This window comes from Branchiostoma belcheri, unplaced genomic scaffold, assembly GCF_001625305.1.
Source record: "Branchiostoma belcheri isolate BF01 breed outbred unplaced genomic scaffold, Haploidv18h27 scaffold2, whole genome shotgun sequence".
In the NCBI taxonomy this organism is placed as follows: Eukaryota; Metazoa; Chordata; class Leptocardii; order Amphioxiformes; family Branchiostomatidae; genus Branchiostoma; species Branchiostoma belcheri.
The window spans coordinates 4,901,429-4,923,558 of NW_017803490.1; the positions used below are offsets into that span (position 1 = coordinate 4,901,429).

At 39.7% G+C, this 22,130-nt stretch overlaps 1 protein-coding gene across 7 annotated transcripts in view; it reads right to left on the bottom strand.

The window, feature by feature from the left end:
- Nucleotides 1–22,130, bottom strand: part of LOC109468561 (neogenin-like) — a 130,131-nt gene that overhangs the window by 70,825 nt on the left and 37,176 nt on the right. For 5 of the 7 annotated variants that reach the window (XM_019766820.1, XM_019766819.1, XM_019766816.1 and 2 more), the window contains exons 2-14: nucleotides 18,577–18,891; nucleotides 18,130–18,275; nucleotides 17,740–17,760; nucleotides 17,118–17,253; nucleotides 16,569–16,719; nucleotides 15,748–15,905; nucleotides 15,199–15,347; nucleotides 14,792–14,918; nucleotides 5,875–6,088; nucleotides 5,269–5,536; nucleotides 4,869–5,049; nucleotides 4,546–4,595; nucleotides 4,085–4,229 (exon numbers count right to left, since the gene is read on the bottom strand). In XM_019766820.1, coding sequence (XP_019622379.1) covers nucleotides 4,085–4,229; nucleotides 4,546–4,595; nucleotides 4,869–5,049; nucleotides 5,269–5,536; nucleotides 5,875–6,088; nucleotides 14,792–14,918; nucleotides 15,199–15,347; nucleotides 15,748–15,905; nucleotides 16,569–16,719; nucleotides 17,118–17,253; nucleotides 17,740–17,760; nucleotides 18,130–18,275; nucleotides 18,577–18,891 — 2,061 coding nt within the window. The remainder of the gene's footprint in view (nucleotides 1–4,084; nucleotides 4,230–4,545; nucleotides 4,596–4,868; nucleotides 5,050–5,268; nucleotides 5,537–5,874; nucleotides 6,089–14,791; nucleotides 14,919–15,198; nucleotides 15,348–15,747; nucleotides 15,906–16,568; nucleotides 16,720–17,117; nucleotides 17,254–17,739; nucleotides 17,761–18,129; nucleotides 18,276–18,576; nucleotides 18,892–22,130) is intronic. The other 2 variants (XM_019766814.1, XM_019766815.1) reach the window with 2 other exon arrangements.

The following is a 22,130-nucleotide window of genomic DNA, read 5'->3' on the forward strand; positions in this document are numbered from 1 at the left end:
TGGGGTCAGAAGTCAGAAGCAATTTGGAAATGACCATATGTGGTCTTGTCAAGGATGGTTGGACAAGAAGGCCAGAAAACCATTTTAATGTTGTTTTACTGCACACCAATGCTTAACAACAAATGTTACGGAACAAAATTTTGGAAAAAAAGTACAAAAGGTAACAATGTAATGAGTGTAGATAAATAAATAACATGGCAGCTATGACAATTAAAAATTTGTTATTAGTATATTGTATTTTGACAACTTGAAGCATTTTAGATGCGTATCAATTTTAGTAGTGTTCAAAACTTAATATAAGACTAGAATAATCTATTTCTATCTAATAAGTACATCAAAATGATTTAATATAATCTGTAGCATCCAGAATCATTAACAATGTAAAAAAGTAGTGGTTGCCAAAGATCAATTAAGGAAATCAACCGTGGAATATTACCATTGAAATTAATATGAACTTAATGAGGAACTGCAATTAATAAAATTGTTGTAGTGATCAATAATATTATGTAGATTTTATATGTTTCATGGATTTCATTTTGTTTCGGCCATTACAAGGCAGCATATACTATATAGCAATGTATACTTTACACTTGCACTAACATGGTACGGTGTATAACATACTGGTCACAATATAACGACCAAAAGTTTGTCTACTCTCTAATACAGTTGTATTGTTTTTTCAAGTCATTTGGCTGATTTTCCACTTCTGTGACAGTAGAAAATGTCATTTTCCAACCAAATTCGACAAGCGAAGATTCCAATACGTCAATCTAACGGCAGCTTACACCTTTGACCATTGAAACCTCATTAAACCCTACACAAACAGATGGACACCTCTAACTGAGGTATGATTTCATTTTGGTGGGATCCATCAGTGTTGCAGTCTTCTCTGAGGAGTGATTCATCATAATTACTGCTGCTGGTGTGTCGAACCATCCTCCTCTCTACCAAGCTGTAATTCACCTCATAAACATTCGTCTTCATTCTCTTTGTGTCTCTATCACTCCATTTTTCCCTGTACTTCGCAACAATCTCTTCCTAAAGTGTCATAGTAGTATTCTTCCTAAAGTGTCTGTATGTTTGCCGTACTGTAATCAGATTATGGAGAAAGCAACTCGGTCTGCTACATTGTATTTCATTCATTTTTCATCATTCATGATATCATCCATGTTGTTTCCGCTTTTCTGCTTTTTATATTTCAAAACTGTCATGAAGTCACTCCATGTTTCCTCCACAATGCAACGTTCCAAATTTAACACACCTCATAATTACCCTGAAGGCTGCTATATATAACTCCTGAGTAAAAAGGTAACACAAGAACATAGTTTTAACACTATACATGTACAATGTAACATACTGTAGATGGGGCCAAAGCGAAAACAGTTTTCATCAGTTCAGCTATGATTTAAGAAGCCAATTTGAGCTCTAAATGTGAGTGATATCCCAGCATTTTTCACAGCCTATTCAGTCTAACCTCTCCCCACCTGTGTGTGTGATATAAAGCCGCCGCCCCGCCCAGTTTTATTGCGCCAAATCCCCCAGATAAATCTACTTGTCTCCTCGCTTCAAATAATCCCCCCAGGGCTTCGTTACCGCTCCTCTTTCCCGGGATAATTATCGGGCGGGAATCAGCGCAGATCTGTCAATCATTGTCCGTTCGGACCAGTTGTGCCAATCGTGCGGAGCCCGGATGGATCGTGGGGACGTCACACATGTCCAGACAGGATCACAATCTGGGCCACCTAACATGTTCCCAAACTTGGCAGATTTCTGACTTGTTTTCAGTTATTGGTTACAAACGATTGCTTTTCATGACGACAAATTGATAGGACTCATATTGTTAACAGCAGTTAGCATTTCAGCTACGAAATCTATCATACAAAATACTTGCAGTACTTCATATTCATCATAACCATACTATCGAAGTCAAGACAGTAAAACTTGTACAAGTGATCACCTATACATTAAGTCTACCTGGCCAATGTGACCACTTTTTTATGTTTTTTTTTTTCATTGACACGAGCATTAAGAATTCTGACTATAGTGACTACCAGACCAGATTTTATCAGCCCTCTGAGTGGTCTTCTTGCACAGTTTTGACCTGTATAGCAAACTTGTCAGTAAATTAGCTTCCATCTTACACCATGTCCCTAACACTGGACTTGAATGTATACCCTTCAAGCATGATCTCTTCCTTAACTTTCTTTCAAATTCGGTGACTTCCGACTCCCGGAAAATGAAATGCCGGCTAACACCTCTGTAACGTCTCCTGAGAAGGCAAACCCCTTCACAGGCCGTTCTCAGCACCTCCGGGGCCATCTTAATTCTGTGGTGGATTCGGTTGGCCTCTGTCCTGGCCCTGAACCCTCACCAGTCAATACCAACCATTATCCGTCTCCACCTTTAACTCACTACCCCAGATACATGTTTTCCCTTCCATTCCAGCCAACCGGTTTACAAGGGGAAAACACTTTACGGCCTGCTGGTGATAAAATTTGCGTATTCGCCTTTCTATCCGGGTTAAGATTACATATTCCGCGCGCCTCCCTTCGCGTATTAACCGTGAAAATGCCTCCAAACGCAGCCCTTAAATCCCATTCCGGCACCTTTCGGCGCCTATAAATTACGACGCACCATTTCCATACAGCGGAGTACATTCTTCCAAGCTATCGACCTGAACAATTTGTGGCAGAACACTGCTGGAATAATGATGGTCTGTCCAGGTGTTGGGTAGGGGAGGGCGATCTAAGTCCACCTCAGTTTAACAGTAACTTTTTTTAAATTCATGCCCAAGGGCTAATTGCAACATGAGAATATAGACAATATAAATTGTACATACATATAGAAAAATGTATTCTATAAATTGCAACAAAAATTTCTTCCAGTGACATGTACTGTTAACTTTTTATTTTCATTTTGGAGGGACAAATCTAAAAATGCTGGCTGTATCCACAATTTTGACTGGTTAAATTATGTTCAATACAAAGTCAGCTTGCTATGAACATTTATCAAAGAAATGTTACCTTGTATCATATATTAGTTGATGAGTTCAAGACCATTGATTCTTTGGAGTAGAAATAAATTTCAAAATTTTCATCGTTCTTAACTACAAAGAAACCTTTCCTGAAATGAAAACATTTTTAAAAGTCGCACACTGTTTGCAGGAAACTTTCTGGAACGCCTTAGCGCAGCGTGCCGTTGTTTGCCGGAGCTAGCGACACGCGTCCCCCGAGGGACCGCGCCCAAACGTGACTACACACACTTCAAGGAAACACGCAAATTGCAGTAATGAAACATCTCCTCTTAACACATTACCGCTCACACAATCTACCTGCCTCTTTTGCCCTCCCGATCTCCAATAAATGTTTAACCCTCCTGCCAGCCCCTAACTCCCGGAGTCTGTTGTAAATTACACAGGACAAAGTCTGAAATGGTTTTCCCAATACTCTATTGATCTGACACTACTTTGCAATGCACAGTCCCATTCAAATCTATCAGGATAAAGCCGCCATATACCATTGTTCCACAGCCTTGAGTTACCTTGGCCATATTCATACTATCTACTTCAACAGAAGAGGCTAGAGTATAGGCAGGCATACTAAAATGAAGTAGCAGTTTTTCAGTCACTTTATGAGGAAAAAGTCTAATTCTAAACCTATTAATAGGGTTTGGCAAGTACAGGGTTGTAATTTTTGGCGTACTTGTGTTCTTATGTCTTCCCCTTGTCCTGAAATACACTCCTTAGGGAGATAAACCAGATGCGCCTTTATGAATATGCACTAAAGGGTGGCTCTGAGGCAGCTGCAGCCTAGAGGACAACATACTGTATAACAGTGTTGAACCATAGGTTGGGGGTTCAATTCCCATTGGTGTCATGACTGTTTAACCACTGAACCATCCAGGTGAACCTGGACTACAGCTGGGGACCAGTCCTGGACTCGCATCGAAATAGGGGATTATTTTCAGTTGATCTATGCTTTGGAAGCAAAAATAAGTTTGGCCCAATGCAGCTATGGGCTTGGAAGGTTTGCTACTTCCAGAGGGCTACTTGTTGAGACATAACAAAGTGTAAGGATTGTCTTACCGGTGAGGAGGTATTGTCTCATGTTGCCGCCAGTCTCCACAACCCTTCCCCGCCGCGCTCCAGACTTCTTGTAACGGATCTTGTAGCTGTTGATGATCCCGTTGTGACTGTCTCGGGGAGGCGGGTTCCATTTTACAAGAATGGACTGTTGGAATGGAAACAGTTGTACCTTTCAAATGTTTAAATTGTAGGAAAATGTACAGTTTTGGTCCAGCAAAGAGAAGTTGGGAAAAAATTCAGTTTCTTTACCCGTATTCAATATCAGTTAGCAAGGAAGAGTCTGAGCAAATGTAAATTCCAAATGTTACCAAAAGTATGCAAGGACAATATTGGATATTTAAAGGCTTGCTATGACAAAACTTCCATGAAAAATTACACACTAGTATCAGTAGGTGGTGGCAATGTACAGCAGTGATTTTTGTTATATTTCATACTCATGGTAACTTGCAGGAAAAACTTACAGTTGAACTTTGTGGTTCCAAAGTGGCATTTGTTGGAGGCTGACTTGGAACTGCAAAAAAAAGATCAAAACTTTGTAATCTCCATCACAAATACAGACATATTCTCCTTCTCAGCAATGGTATAAGTACAACATGACAAACAGGTTGCTTAGACACCTTTAAAAGACATTACGTCACTGCATAACCCATAAAATATTAGACATTTTGAGACATTAAAGTTGTCACAATCATCAGACCAACAGGTAACTAACACCTCCTACTGAGATAAAGGTGAACTGCAGGGAAATACAGACACCACACTGTGATTAGTAATCAACACTTACTGTCTGACAGTGTCCTAACGATGACCTCTTCAGTGGACATCCCCGGACCGTGCTGGTTGTATGCCACCACTCGGAAGCTGTACTCTGTGTATTTCTTCAGGCCGCTCAGGGTGTGGGACAGGCCACTGACATCCACTGAACCCTCATTGAGAGGCCCTGCCGCCATTTCTACATAATACAGCTGGAAGGAAAGAAGGCAATAGCTATAGAATGTTTTCAAGAATTTTTGTTTTTCAAAAAAACAAAGAGATAGCTTATAGTCAAAGTTGTAAATGCATCCAAAAAGACAGGACTACTTGTTCATTCATCCATAATACATAAAAACTTGTGTAGGAATTCACTCTCAGAAGTAATTTGCCTCTAGACCTTGTGCCGAATGATAGTAAAGACTCCACCCTACCTTGTAGTTCAGAATAACCCCGTTTCTCTGATTAGGGGGCTGCCATGACACAGAAATGGCCACAGGCGACACAGACACGGCCTGGAGTGAGGTAGCCGGGCCGGGGACGTGGACTTCTGGCTGCGTCTGCACGTAGATCGGGTCCGAACTCTCGCCGGGACCGTTAGCGTTGTACGCCACGACCCTGAACACGTAGCTCGTGGAGGGTTGAAGGTCGCGGACGTCTACTTCCTCCAGATTGTAGCGCGTGGTGTTCACTACTCTTTCCCTGAAAGAGCAAAATTTGTTTGTTTTCAAAACGTTTATCGTTTTCTGAGAAAACCATACAACAATTTGTGGTTTGTTTTGTGCCCATGTGGAAAATGAAAATGAGTTTCTCTACTCTTTACTACATAGAAAAGTTCCAACGTGTTTGGATGGAAAGGAGAGGAAAAAGTATCCTCTTGCACTTTTAAATAGGGATGACAGGGGGAGCTAATGTATTGCTACTCCCAGGTTACTGTCAAACATTCCACCACTGAACAAAATCAAACTTCTTGCTTCTTTAGAAAATCGTCCAGGATTTTCTGAGTATACTTGTGCTGTTAGCAGAAGTACAGTATTTACCTATTAGACCCTTCCTGCTTGAAGTAGACAGAACATGCCACGATTTCTCCATGGGACTCTGCAGGCATCCGCCACGACAGCGCCACAAATCTGGTGGACACTGTGACGGCCACGACATCCCTGGGCCTCGACGGGACGGGATGCGGCGTGGGCGTTTCCGCTGCTGCGGTCGGCGTAGGGGTCGTTAATGAGTGCATTGTGGGAAGAGGCACGTCTGGGGGAGGCGATGCCGAGGAAAACAAAAGGGAAAAAACAAACAAAAGCAAACCGTAAATGATAAATAATCAAAATGAAAAATACATACACTTTCTACACCAGCAGCCCTTAAACTGCTACCTGCAGTTCCTTGCAATACTGCAAGGAGGCGCTGGTGAGTAACTAAAGAAAATTAAACATGCGAAACGTACTTACACAACTGCACGGTCTGCAGCACTCCAGCAGAGAACTCTTTGATGATTAAAACTCAGAATAATTACCCAACAAAACCAATGACTTCAAACCAAACTATGACACCCACTACGTGAGCAAACTAAAGGTTAAAGAGCAAGGTTCAAAGGTTAGGGGTTAAAGGTAAGGGTAGAGGAGTAGAGCTAGGACTTTGTAAGAAAGTGGGTAAGTAGACATTGTCAAGGAGGTGGGAAGTCACCAGGTTAGCACACATTATTCCAAACAACTACAAAAGTACACCATTCTCAAAAATTGAGAGATTATTCACTACATAAAAAACTACAAGTTAGGCAAAGTTAGACACCTTAGAGCCACCTTAAATTTGTAGTGCTACGATTTATAGATTCATGTGCATAAGTGAAGTATGTTGTTAAAACTAACTTCCACTATCATAGGTGTGAAAAAAGGAGAGAAAATAAAATAGTGGATACCACCCTTCATACCTGTGGCAACAGTTTCCAATTGTCTTAGATGTTTGATAACATTTGTCACAACAAATTGGTTTTGATAAAAGAACTAGATACATTTTCATGCATCACAATAACTTATATATAGTTTATAAATACAAAACAACAATACACTTGTCTGTTATGGTCTAAAAAGCTCAGTAAAAACCAGGAAAGCATTTCTAAATGGCTTTCTCCACCGCTTTTTGTGTGCTTCAAATTGCCCAGGAACGCACTTATCCATACGTGATGTCGAAAATGCCATTTTCTTCCACTTTTCCTTCCATAAGCAGATTTTATCGCCTATCTGGTGCCATTTAGACTTTTATTGCCCAATGCTTAGCATTGACCTACTGACACTATAAAAAACATAACGCATTAAACTACCATTCTACTATACAATAAAAGGAAGGGGGAGGGGGGGTTCAGCTCATTTGCAACAATTCAGACTTCCATTAGACACAGCAGTCTTACTTTACAACTTGGAATCAACGTTAACGCTGGCCTATTAATTAAACGATCGTTAAGCCGGGAACGATTTTTGGTAGGCGTGAGATTATGCAGCGATAGATTTCGCCAGACCGTTTGTCAAACGCTGTTAAAAGGAGCCGCCGCCAAGTCATGAAAAATGAGACGACGTGAGATTTAGGGAGATGCAGTGTTATTGGCCACTCGGGTGTGATTTTCCGAGGAATGACAGGGATGAATCAAACTGATACCGTCACAGTTTTCTTATCTTCTTTTGGAATTTGTAAGCGACATTTGTCCCAAGGGCACGGTTGTATACAGTGTAATTTCTGATTTTCTTCACGACACTTTCATGTTTGCAGTTTTCAGTCACTTCTGTACAGTGAATTTATCATTACTGTTAACAAATATTTGTCTTTTGCCCCCCTCCCCCTTCTCCGTCACTGTGAACACCGCATAGCCTTCTGTGAACACCGCTTCTTTTCCAAGGCCATGAAATTTCTCTACCGTAACATGAATTACAGTGAGCATTGGACAGACCAAATTTCTATATGGGAGCTGACATAAAATACCATTTCACTGCTACATTGCACAAAATAAATCAACTGGATATGAGGTCTCTAACCAACCAATGTGGCTGTTAATGACTAGTGGAAATAATAGACCAGGTATAATGTATCAGAATGTCTAACCTCCTTTGACACATCTTACAGTTAGTTTTATGAATGATTATTTTCAGTAAATTCTCTGAAAGGTTTTCAATCAAACTTTCATGGTAATTTTGTGATCTTCAAATTTCAAGGTTATAAAATTAGCTTAAACTGTGACCAATTTTATTGCTCCCCAATGCAGTTATTTACTTTGATATGTGCATTGATAGCTAGGGGCACATTTGCTGTCAAATCATGCAATGCTACACTTTTTTCTACTACTAGTAGATTAATAAATTAATAGATGCTCATATTTTTCCTTGAACTGCTATGAAGGTGGCTTCAATGTAGTTTGAAGCTTTTCTCTTATTTTGTTATTCACAGCACTACCAATTTTTACTAACTCCTGATTTACTTATTTGTTTCTTATGGGCTACAAAGAGAAAAGGGAGATATACTGTATGAACCTGTATTGTGCTATTTGGAGCTATTATTTACTAAACGTTTTCAGTTTTCAATTCAGAAACTAGGCCAGAGCTAAAATTAGTCAAAACGGAAAGAAACTGAACTAATGCATGCTTTTTCTTATAACCAATCTCTTCACAATTATACTTGCAAATGAAATCCATGCCTCCTGACAACAGCAATGTGCTTAGATGGTACCTATAAACTCATTTACTTCAGACATAGTCTATCAATTGGCTGTAATGCTTGGGACTCTGACATCCGCATGTTAACGAGCCCCCATAATCTGATTAACTTTACTCTGTACGGGGAGGGGTATTATGGAAGGGGCCTGAATGTCTGAGAGGGTATTATCCCCCAATATATCCTATATCCGGGGGATTTATTTAATTATAGACCGTGTTAGATAGTTCATCAGCATTCAAAAAAGGAATCTGCTAAAGCCGCAATTATCACCAATGTCCCCATTCTGTTAAGGAATTGCTGGATACATACAATATGAAAGATGGACTCTTTCCATGCATTTTGTGCATCGATAAAACATGGCACCACATTTGCTTGGTGCATGGCAGTACTACATGCAGTACTAACAAGTTCTGCTAGATGTCTCTCCTCACTTGCCACTGCGTGTATTATAATAAATGGCAGCCATCTGCTCACCTGTTCTTTGTAATGATTGCACTGATTTAGCAAGGAATTCTCCAGTAATATACAGTTACAGGGTACCAGAATAGAGTCTACAGTGTAGACAGCCATTGGCTAACACTTAATCAGGTTAATTCTGCCTTCCATTCAGTTAGACCCTTCTATCTGTGTCCATCGCGATTGTGTGACCTTTCTATCTTACCTGGCTCAAGCCTTCAGCAGGCATCAAGGAAGAAATTAGGTCAACAGGATGGCAGACAAGAAAGTGTAATTTTCTACAGCTTATAGTGAGATGGCGAGGAATTTATATTCATCAAATGTGGGCCAAGGCTAACAGATCTTTCCTCTAAACTGTCCAGTCCTAAAAAATCCAGCAGATTTGAAAATACATGCACTCTGATTAGCTTCCTTGTGAGATATTATCTGTATCTTGGGATCTGTAATTTTGGTTTCTAATACTTTAATCCTTCCGCAGCCATTACACTGAAGCTACAAGCTTCTTACTTTACAACAACCTACTAGAGGGAAACATTTGAAGGAGGAAGTGACCATAAAAAGGCTAAGGGTCTGGTCACAATGTACCAGAATAGCATCTAAAGTCTACTGGGATGCGAAGGCTTGAGCCATCATGCAATCGTATAATACTAGTAACAAAATACAGGCATTCTGAGGATATTTGCGAATGTGTCCAGCAAAATTCAGTTGTTTTGTTACAGAAAAGGCTATCTTAGATCCTTGAAGGAGGTTTTTTCTGTCACAGCATGGCTACAACTTCTACAACAAGCTACAACGAATCTGACCGCCCCATTTGCAAACATACCATAGCTGAGATTGCTATATACAACAGTGTCAGACTAATATTCCCGAAATCAATTTCTTCTGTCTTCGACCGGCAATTGAAAGCTGGTCATTACACCTTTTATTACAGCAGAATCATGAATAATGGTACCCTGGGGGCATCTCTGATTGCCTTACAATGAATATAGATGATGTCCTTATCATGTAGGAGTAATAGCTTTGCCCTCTTTAAACCTGTCCTCATGACTGAAATGACTTGCAGTTTTATGGGACTTATAATGATATTGCCCCCTGCAATGTATTTTACTTTCAAGAAAGCAATCAAAGGGACTCAGCTGGAATATTCCTTCTGTCCTAGAAAAAACTTGCATCCTGAATGACTGGTAACATTAGCATCCTGTTGTTAATACCCTAAAATTACTGTCTTCCTCTCTAAATTGTAGCTAATTGGGTAGATTATAACGACTGTCCATTTGTCCAGGGCACATCTGTAGGTTTGATTACAGGCTCAAATTGTGCTCTTCCCTTTAAAAAGTTGTCTGCTGGACTATTACACTGTAATAGGGTAGAAGCTGCACGTTTCTCCATCTCTTTTCCTTTCTTTCATCCTTCATTTTCTTGGCTCTATCTTAGATGTCTAACCAAGGTTAACTTTTGAAATTGAGAAAAGCTGAATGCTGCACTTTAATCATAACCTGCAAAATCCTTGCAAATACTACAGCTAATTCCTTAAAAATGGAATTGCCCCAAATTGCAACCTGTTTTTGTTTGTGGAAACATTATATGGAACAGCCTAAAAGTATGTCCTGCACAACCTAACATTATCCTCTAAAAAATACTCAGTTTTTCATGTAAGAAATTAAGATTCCCCCATTGAGAAGTGGGATATCCCTAAATTGCAGCCTTTCTAACCTGTACTTTGTCTGGCTGCACCTGACTCCATTAGCCAGGCCTCACATGGGGTTAATCACCTGGGACACCTGGCTGCACCTGGGGAATTCTCTTTGTTCTCACACCTGTGTATATGTGTGGGGGGGGGGCATCTACTGGGACAGACTTAAAATTTAGTCACACTTCCTGTGGTTTCTGACCAAGCTACTCAAAATTGGATGTTTTTCCTTTGACATAAGTATGTCCTGTGTTAAATCACTGCAATACCATTCTGTTTAATAATTAGTCAACTATGTCTATGAGAAAGGTGGGTTCCCTTGTAGTTAGTTGGTGACAGTACCAACAAAGTGGTTGATACTGTGTTGAATGTGTCAATAGGGACGCTACGTAACAGTTTGCCACTCTGAAAGACTGTTTTAGGATAGAAAGGGCAGTAAGGATACATTTGAGACATGCTTTTTTGAAGAAAACGTAAAAGTGTGTATCCATTTTTCTTTTTCATCTTTTTTTTGTCAAGTTCATTCAAACTTCTACCTCTAAAAGCATGACTAAAACTTGATGAATATGGCATATAACCTGCATACAATATGCATAACATAACGAGCATATCTAACCTCCCATGGACACAGATGGCACCCGGGGAGATCACCTTTTACCATAACTTCACCATTAGATAATGTCTAGAGACACGGTCCATTGTTTCCATCAAGCCGCATGTCTGTTACTGGTCAGATCTAACAATAATGTATGGGTAATGTTGTACCACAGACCATCAGGGTAATATGTATGGTAATACAGCTACATTATACATTACAGGTCTTATATCTAAAAGGACTAGGCATGAAAATCAATTAGGAATGGAATATTGGAAATTTCTATCTTCATATTTCCTATTTACATGTACTTTGAGTTTGCTATTTTATCTGTTTGTCTGTAGTAAGATTGTGGGATATTGATATGTTTAAAATTTCTGTGGAAAGCTTCATATTGTTGGTATCATCTTAATATTTTATCTTGTGATTATACAAAAAATTCTACTGAGAGGTTTAGTCACAGATAACATTGGCTATTAACTATTAACTATTTTGTGTTCAACTTTGATTGTGCAACACAAATCTCAAAATGTCTACTACCACCATGTACCATTCTCTTCAATGGGACATGAGCGAATACAATGATTACATATAATGATAAAGCTGGGATAATAAGAGTCACTCAAACCCTTATGTAGTCTACACCATCAAGAGAAAATTGTTGCAAGGAGTGTCATAATTTTTCATAAATCTATAACGTCTTTTCGATTTGTTTTTTCCGTCAGCCAAGGTTCATGATCGCAAATCGGGGGGGGGGGGTCTAGGGGATGATTTTCAAGCAAATGCATTTTCCAACATTTTGAGAGGCACTTCATGGGTTTTTTTTTTTTTTAATTCTTTCCCAAGATTTTTGTCGATTCTATCCATCAGGGATGACGGATCAGTTAAAAAATTTTCTGTTAAGCCACCAAATTCCTGCAATTGAGGGGAAAACGGGTGCAGGCTAGAGCACTACCTGTAACCTGTAAACAACTCCTGTATCTGCTAGCCTGTGTAAAGCACTACAGACCTGGAACTGTCGGCTGGGGAGTTGGGACATTAGCCAGGTGCTGTTATCTCAGGCTGGTAATTATAGCTGTGTGTTAATGAGTCATCACTAGATTGGGGGTCTAGCGAGGACGACTACCAGAGAGAGGGTCAACCAGCGGATGCGGTCAGTTAGGAATTTACATAGAGTGTGTTCTCTTTGTTCTGATTCATCTGTCTTATCAGCTTTCTAAGGGGTTAATGATACAGAAGATGCAGCGGTATTCAGTGTCCGGTACTTCTGTAAAACATTAGTAGTTTTTTCCTGAGAACTATTTTAGCCTATAGCTCATCGTCACTGAGTAGAGTAGGGGTATCTTCACTAGATAACCAGACAACACTTGCAGTGAGATGTGTAAAGGTTATGACAGGTCATTCAGTGGTTACTAATATAACCAGATTGCAAAGATGGTGTGTTGTACCAAAGGGTCACAGACTATATAAGCTATACGATGCAGATACATGTAAGTTTGACTCAACATTTATGCTGACTTCCTCAAGGCTATCTGTAAACATATGTCAGCTGTAATTTCACAAGTAAGCCTTTCATGTACTGTCTTTCTACTTAAGATTGTGAAGTATTTTAACGGACGTAGCGCAGCCACTGTTGACATCCGACAAGTAGATTTCGCCTTTCCCACGACCAACTTGCGTAGACTGCCACCACCAGTAATGTTCTTCGCACTTTGACTTCCCTCCGATCTTAAAGTGTTTCTGCTATTTTCAAGACTTCTGGACGTAATTCTTATCGTTCCTTGGAGTCAAGTGGGGCTTGGGAAAGGCTGATATAGCAGAAGGCTTTACTGGGTCTTAGAGGAGAGAAGACACAAGCCAGGCGTGGATTAAAGAAGTGTCAGATGTACACTAGCCAGGATGTCTTCCTGGGAAGGAGAACGGCTTCCCACTGCTTCTTGTTTACTCCCTGGTTTCCGTAGGTTCAAATTAAGGTCCAAGTAAACAGCGTTCTTTCAAATTACAAACTGAACGTAACATCGCTATACTACTTTATTCACTAGTTTGCTTCTTTTTACACATTTTCCTATACATAAGACAGAATTTTAATTTCCTCATTTGCATATAATCAATAAATTGACTTTGAATATTCAAAACATTTGCATATGTTACACTTTCTGGTACAGTAGATACTTGCAGCTATGAAGATTTTCTCTTGGGAACTACAAACACCAACTAGTCCCTTCAGACTTCAGTGATTCTTTCAGTATGGTAAGAAATGCCACTAATTTCGATGACTCCGAAAGAATTTCGACAATTCAAAAACATCCAACGCACCTGTTTTCGACCATAAGAGAAGACGTCTGTTGTTTTTTTTCCTACGAAGTTAAATTTTCTCCACTTTACCCAACCATCCCTTAAAGTAAGTTCTAAGACAACACCATATAAAAGATGTTCCCCATATCATGTATATCCCACCCATATGGCACTCCTCAACCCCTAACAACGCTCTCTCTGAGCATCATTCTCAACTTGGGTGTTCTGTTCCTTAATCCCGGCGCTTTAAGCAACAAACATCAAGCCTCCTTAGAAGCCTCTTCAGACTCCTCAAGAAGTGTACACAAAACAGGACCTACGGTTGGACTCTTCCATTCTAAAACGTGGGGGCACCCTAAAATTCTATGACCACTCACATTGCACTTTGGTATCTTCCATTAACCTTTAATCATGACCCCTACATAGCTATCTTTGTCAGTTTTTATTGCTTTTATAAATTTTCATTGTATTTTTTAGTTTAACCTGCTAAACTTTCAGCATACTTGGTGACAAGCCTACAAGTAGTATTCTGGTAGATGGGGACACCCTTTGCATGTTGAGGGTTAAAGTAAATGGGAAAAAATGTCACTTTAAACACCTGTGGCCAAAACATTTGGTGGTAGTACAACAGGTGAGACATACACACCTGTGTACAAATAGATACACAACGTACAGGTGTAAAGTCTTAACATATTTTGGAGCCCATTGTGGCTCGAGTTTGGGTAAGCATTTTTTACCCCTCTGTCATTTTGGAGTAAATATTTACGCCCAGATGAAGGCAAACATACTGACAGACACGTCTGCCGAGAGTGGTTCTGTGGTGTTTCCCTTTCAAACTGTGTATCGGCTTCAATGTGTCAGGATGACATTGTGCACATGTCACTTCCAGGGGGGAGGGGGGCTTGTGGGGAAAGAGTGACAACAACCCTGCATCTTCAAACAGAATCTTCGTAATGCGCCTGTGTGTTTCCAGCTTGTGTCATTCTTGTTTTTCGTGAATTTTTGGCGACACCTCAGTGGCAGAGCCATTGGAATTATATTTCCAAATAAGGAGAGCTGTGGGTTATTTGAATTGTTGCAAATGTAGCTCATGAGAGAAGAAATGTTTTTTCTAGTAAGGTACATAACATACAAATATGAAAAACGGAGTAAAAATTCAGTTGTCAACATCTTCCGTTAGCCAGTTCTAGTTAGTTGGTTAGTGGGTTTCTAAACATACCTGGGTCGACAATAATAAGTTGTGCCGATGACTGGATGCTTCCGTACTCATTTGTCGCCACACACTGGTACATGCCCTCATCTGACCTCACCAGACCCAGGATACGCAGGTTCTGTCCATTCTGAATCTGTTGGAAAACATACAAAATCAACCTGGTTTTCTATTGGTTCATTCAATTTCAAATGGACCAATTAGCATGTGTGTAGGATTCATAATGCTTCTGTCTGTTTTAAATCTGTCGAGAAATATACCAAATCAACCTTGTTTTCCATTGTTTGATTCAATTTCAGATAGAACAATCAGTATGCAAAACGTAGAAGCAAAACGTAATGCTTTTTCAATAGCTGATAGTGTAAAGCTTGTTTTTCATATTATCCCTTGATGACATTCTAAAAAAGCACACTAACCTGGAAGTAGTCGCTGGGAATGACAGCATCACCATTCTTTATCCATGAGATGTGGGGCGCAGGTTTGGCGTAGACATCGCACTCAAACTCAATATCACTGCGCTCATGGGCGTACGTATTGCTTGGGGTAGTCATAAACTTTGGAGGCACTAGAATGATGAAACAATAAAATTTCCAATGATTTCTTTGCATATAAAATGTTTTTCAATAAACATTTCAAAATACCACTTGCATATGCACCTTAAAGGTAAAATTGGAGCTGTGCAGGTATTTCTGATGTCTACCTGCATCTAAACCTGTATCACCTGTGACGTATAAAAGAAATAATGGCAAAGGTTTACGAACAGTTTTAGTATAATTCATACTTCTCAAAGTTTGAGTGGTACAAGTAAAACGTGTATTGTGCAGGTTATTTTCAACGTTCCCTGCACCAATGCAGGAATGCAGAAAAAAAAGATTTAGAGCCCTGGTAACATTTACTGTAAAGAATATAAACTTGGGACTCCAGTTAATTGGATATGAAACTGCTGATTTTATTTTCCCCCTTACCGTTTACGATGAGCTGTGCAGAGGCGGTGACGGAGCCGTGGTCGTTCTCTCCGGTACAGCGGTACATCCCGCTATCGGACTCGCGCGCGTTCTCTATTCTCAGGTTACTGACCCCGATGATGGAATGTCTGCTGCCGGATCTGTCAACAGAATCGGTGCTGAATCGAGAGGACACAGAAGGAAGGGTTTAGACAGACTGACGTACAGACTCAGAACAGTAGAATACTGGACAAGGAGAAACATGTGAGGAATGACACAATAAGCCAGGCAGTTCACAGTTAGACTTGTGCATACATGTACACAAGGTTAAAGGTACAGGCTAATAACTTGTAACCAGTGCTAGACTCAGAACAGTGGAATACTGGACAAGGAGAAACATGACAAAAATGACGCAATAAGCCAGTTCACAGTTAGACCTGCACATGTACAAGGTCAAAGGTAAAGGACAATACCTTGAGTTAGAAAACAAGGGAACAACACAAACAGGAAACACCATTCTAAAGAACAGTGCAAAGAATTCCATGACACAGTTCAAGATATTTGTGCTTTACAAGTGATGACAATAATGAGCACTAAAAGAAGATACAAAAGCTGTACAAGGTTAGCATAATACTAGTAACAATTATACAAAGCTTCCCTCTTAAACATAAATATAACAGAATAATGAAAAAGATGATACCATAATACTAGTAGAGTGGAACTTGCAAAACCTTCATTTTGCAGAGCATTCTTCACTTTAAATCGTTCTATATTTTTTCTTTCATAACAAATGCTATTTTAGTGTCACAATGTTTGTCCACCCACAAACAAATGGGACATACCCTGTGTCGATGTCTTGTCCACCAAAGCTCCAAATGACGTCAGCCTCGGGCATGGCGTTCACGACACACTCTAGAACAACCGTCTGTCCCTCTAACACAGTCATGTCCTCTGGCAGTACGATTAACTCTGGCTCCTTCACCTGTTCCAGAGCTGAACACAGAACAGATCATGTTGTAGCCATTTTCAACTAACATCTTTTGAGTCTCTGTTATAACCTCTATAGAATTTCTACTTTAACATACATTGTTATTATTAATGTTATAGAGAAAACAGTGTTTGTATATCATTATACAATCAAACCTGCAATATCATTGCATACTATGAACATTAGTGGTTCCACAGACATCTCAAATTAAGTTCAAGGCATGTCTTTACATGAAGTTTGGCATTTTTTTGTTACATCATATGACTGAATATTTGACAAATATACACAAAGTTGTTCTGCAAGTAACAAAAAATGTAGGCAAGGAAAAACATGTCAAAGAATGAAAACATAATTTTTTTCCAATCCTGTTATTCAAAAGGTTTTTTAACAAATCATTTTTTACCGGGAAGAACAGAGACTGCAGCTTCAGCGCTCTCCCTCTCCCTGGCTGGGTTAGCTGCCACACATTTGTACCTCCCTGCGTCTGTGTACTGGACGTACGCGATTTCCAGCGCACCGCTCGGAAGTATCGTGATTCCCTGCGGCAAATATCAGGAACAAAAGTTAGAAAAACTTACGAGACACCGAAGGTGCACCGGTTCATGGTTTGAACTGTGTATGCAGTGTGATGCTTTGTAGGTAGCCCTGAGACAAAACACACCTAAACATACGATGTATATTAAGCATGATCTAGCAAAGAACTTTTTACAAGTTAGGGTTCTTAATCTGTAACATTTTGAATGCAAAGTTCAAACCATAAACTGGCTTAAAAAGGCATTGAATTTGGAACATACTAGTTCATATATTCTACATTCCAAATCAATTGCAATGTTACACAAACAGTACAGAAAGTTGACTTCAAATTGTGACATATTAAACAAATGGAACTTCAAATAATGCTTATACAAGATAACAAGTCATCATTCTCTTAAAAAAAATCTGCAAGCCGGGTTAGTATTAAAAGAGCAGGCTCTAGACAGTAAGGGAAAGAAGACAAGGGAAGAAACTACCCCATAGAAACTCACCCTCTCTGCTTGAATGTATGGCTAGAAGTGTGGGGAAAAAAGAGAAAACCAAGGGAAAAGGGAAATAATTAAGGAAACAAAGCATATACTAACGAAATGCAACAGTGGAGAAATAAACTAAGTGCAAAGAAACTAAATCTGACAGAACTAAGGGATATTCAGAAAATCAATCAAAGAAAAATGGACAGCATCTAAAATGAAAGCAAGTGCATCCTGTATTGTAGTTTCTGACTTGAAATGTTGTATGTATATAAGTGTAGGCCCAGGAAACAGTCTGGCATCTAGGCTACCTTTCCAAGCAACTTCTACCATAGAAATGACAAACACATACATGTAAAAACACCTGTTTTTTTGGAGCTTATCAACAGAACTAGTACTTGGAGTTCTTACCTCGAAGAGGTCGTGTTCAATGTCTTTCCCATCTTTCAGCCATCTGATATCAGGCTTGGGCGAGCCCTGTATTCTACACTCCAGTCTCAGGTTCTCTTCCATGTGAACTGAGGTAGCCTGGGGCTCTCTCTCAAATCTACTCAGGGCTGTAAGAAAAAAAACAAGCAGGACACAATGAGTGGTACAAAATGTGTGTAAAAAAAAGTAGGGCACATTGTGTGTTTAAAAAAGCAGGGCACATTGTATGGAGCAAAATGTGTAAAAAAAAGCAGGACACCTTGTATGGGGCAAAATGTGTGGAAAAAAACAAGCAGGGCACATTGTATAGAGCAAAAAAAGCACCTTATAGTTACACTACCAGTGTGTTAGAGTTGGAATGACTCGTTTTCAATGTCAACTGTCAAATTCATTTGTCCAAAAAAGATAATAGAACCAGCCTGTACTTACTTGCCACCTGAAGTCTGGCCATCCTACTAACAATGGTTCCTAAGCTATCCACGGAGGCCACACACTGATACAGACCCTCGTCTGGTTTTTCGTTCTTATTATGAATGATGCTGCTAAAACGCAGCGATCCATTGTTCAGAATTGATCTCCTGGTCTCGCCGAACAAGTTCAGGAAAGTCCCGTCCTTTTTCCACTCCACGGTGGGTTTGGGACTGCCGACGGCCGAGCAGTTAAACATGGCGGGCACGTCGCGCTCTACTGTCATGTCCTGCGGCTCGTTCGTGAAGTAGAATTCACTAAATTGTCTGACATCACCTGAAAAATGTAAGAGATTTGTTATTGATTAGATACATTTTAGAAAGCCACATTTTAAGTGTCATATAACAATAAGGAAATATCATACAAAATCAAAGACTTAAGTTACAGCATGGACTAGCAAATCTTTGTACTGATTTGAAAAAATGGTCTACATTACTGCTGTGAGATTTCATCTTTGCAAACATTTTCTGTGATATATTTGGCAATTCTGCTTCATCACATAGTCTGTCATATAATCTCTCATTTCATGGCTCATAATCATTTATTACATCTCTTCGCAAGTGAAAAAAATCCCAAATTGAGTCTTGCAAGGACTTTGTTGCAATCTCAGACATTTTCTGAGCAACCAACCAACCAACCATAAAATGGGAGCCAGCCCGTTATCTACAACACATCTTTCACTAACAGCCTAGTTCCTCATTCCTGTGTTACAGACAGTAAGGAATGTCCTGTATCAAACCTACATCTGGGCAGGGGCCACTGACTGCTTGTTGGTAATTAGTTCACTAATGAGGCTGAGTAATGCAGTAGTGCAGGGGTGAGGTCCGTTTGAGCACCGTAGATATGCCAAAAATGTACCTGTAACTTTCCGTGGCCCGCAAGGTGTGAAAAGTAAGAAGCCATGCATTCAGGGGGGAACTAGGTGGGCTTGAAACAACAAGCTTTTCTTGGCAAACTTCAAAGTACTGTAAACTCGTTTAGGTTCGAGGGAACTTGATTTCGTGGAAAGGAAGTGCTTGTGGTGTTTTGACTTCATGGCTGAACAACCGTAGAAACACAATGCAAGAGAGCGTACATATCTGTGGTGTGGTGAATCCACAATGAAAACTACAGTACTTTGATTACTTACAATGTATCTGTGCTTGAAAAATATAAATGATTTTTCTTATTATGGCTCTCTGCCAGCTTCTGGGACCCCATTTCCTGTATCTGACCTTCTGGGGTCTGTAGTGAGGTACATGTAATACTCCCCCCCCCCCCATCGTGCGCTGTCATTCAAATACTTTCACATTTAGCAAACTCCTTCTCATTCTCTCTCTCTCTCTCTCTCTCTCTCTCTCTTACGCACACACAAACAAACAAAAACACCACCCAAACAACACCACTGTACTTGGAGGTAACAGCACACATGTTACGCTACTGTGAAATCAAATTAAGTCCCATCATTGATGTGGCATTTACACTGAATGGAAAGGTCATCTTGACAGATCCTGGACAGACAAGGCCACTGTAGCAAATGTCAAACCCTAATTAATGATCTGAAGCATCTAAACATCTAATATCAGAGCCTCAAGTACAAGTAAGTGCATCCCAGGACCATCACAGTTATGTACTGTAATCAGTAATGTGACTGATAAGCACCTACAGTGATAGATCTACCCCCTCTCCTGTTAATCCTCCTATTTAGGACACTATAATCAGGTTAGGACTGTTCAATTGGACATGACTACAGAGAGGTAGAGTATCCTTTAAAATGCAATTTCAAGGGCGCAAAACTGGATTTGTTGTTTTGTATTGTAAACTGATTCTAGCTTTTTATGGCTGGTAACGAAAAAATAAAGAGATGCTTCACGTACTTTGTTTTGGGGCTACTTCAAATGCTTTAAGTTTAAAATGATACTGAAAATGTGCTGAGAAATGGCAGTAAATGTCAATATCAAACAGATTTCATCATCTAGAATATTTCTTGTTTTGTATTTTATGCTAAAAACATCATTACCTGGTATCATCTTGTATAAGTCTTCATCTATGGATTCATATGTCTATCTATATCCATTTTATTTTTTGTCCAAATCTTTTCCCTATATTCTAAAGCCTTAGCTGTCACACTCAATGTTTTACGCTTTCTTTAATTTGATTAAAAAACGCTTTAAACTCCAAGTATGACAGTGATGTGCTCTCATCCAATGCAATTACAAGTTTCCCATAAAAACTTGCCCTTTCCGATGAATCACAATTATGCTAATCCGTTTAAGCCCCTGAAGGGAACGACGGAATTAAATTTTGTTTTTTGGAAGGTCAACGTTGGTCCTGCGTCCTTCCTGTCATTTATGAGAACAATTGACTCTAATTTGATGAACACAGAACGAAAGGTCATTACTCTTTTGTGTGACATTTGATGGCAAAAGCACTGTAGCAGCGACCTTGTAGCTCCCCCTTCTTTCATTGGAACATTCCAGGGCTTAGAATACTTCCTTTCTGCAATGTAGAATGCAAACTCCCTTGTAGCATGTCTGAAACATGTCAGCTTTCTAATCATGCTACAGCCTTTAATTTACTTCACTGCTAATAAGTACGGTGAACTTGAGGACATCAAGTCGGTAGGTCTGGTGTTTCTCACACTCTGACATTCTGACATGTGCACTAATTTAATTACAAGGAAAGTCCAACTATTTTCTGAAGAATTCCCACTTCAAATATGCCTGACAACAAGTTAAGTAGCTAACTTCAATCACAGACTGTGGTCTTTTGATTTCACTAGCCTGATATCCAACCCCATAATTTTCGTTGCCCTATCCAGTATATTTACCTCCATGTGGAGGTTTTGCTTTCAGCGTTTGTCTGCTTGTTTACTTGTATGTCTGTAGCTATCTAAATAGTACAGTCACAGGGAGTAAGAGGGGAAATGGTGTAACCACAGACTGACAGGTAGGCCAACTTGGAGGTCAAAATGGTCTCAGCAGGCTGTGCAGAAGTGGCCGTGTGAATATGAACTGAATCAGAATTGACAATTAATGAAACAAGAAATTCAGACAACTCTAAAGACTTATATCTAGAATGTTTCAAATCTTTCTTGTTTGGACACGTATACACAATGAATGTTACAGTAGCTAAGCCAAAAAATATATGGATGGATACCTTGCCAGTTTCTTTCACAAGCCCCCCTCCCCCACAATACTGGAATGACCCTCCTATCAAACTCCTGCCCTTATCATTTGTCAGCCTGACTTTATTAATTTGAATGTTATTAGATTTGGAGACTTACAGACTTGACTTGTAACTTACACCCTGCACCACCTATAACAACATCTGACTCTGCCAGTCAACTGCCAGATCCAGATTCCTCCAAACCAGAAAAACGTGGAAACAATTGGACGTAATCTACTCGGTTTCAAAGAAGACATTCTGACAACTGTTTTTGTCTATCATTCAATTTCTTCTAAGTTAGTAAATTGACCTGAATCTACTGTAAATCACGTTATGTTCTCCGTAGCAAAAGTTTGCTGTCTGACTCT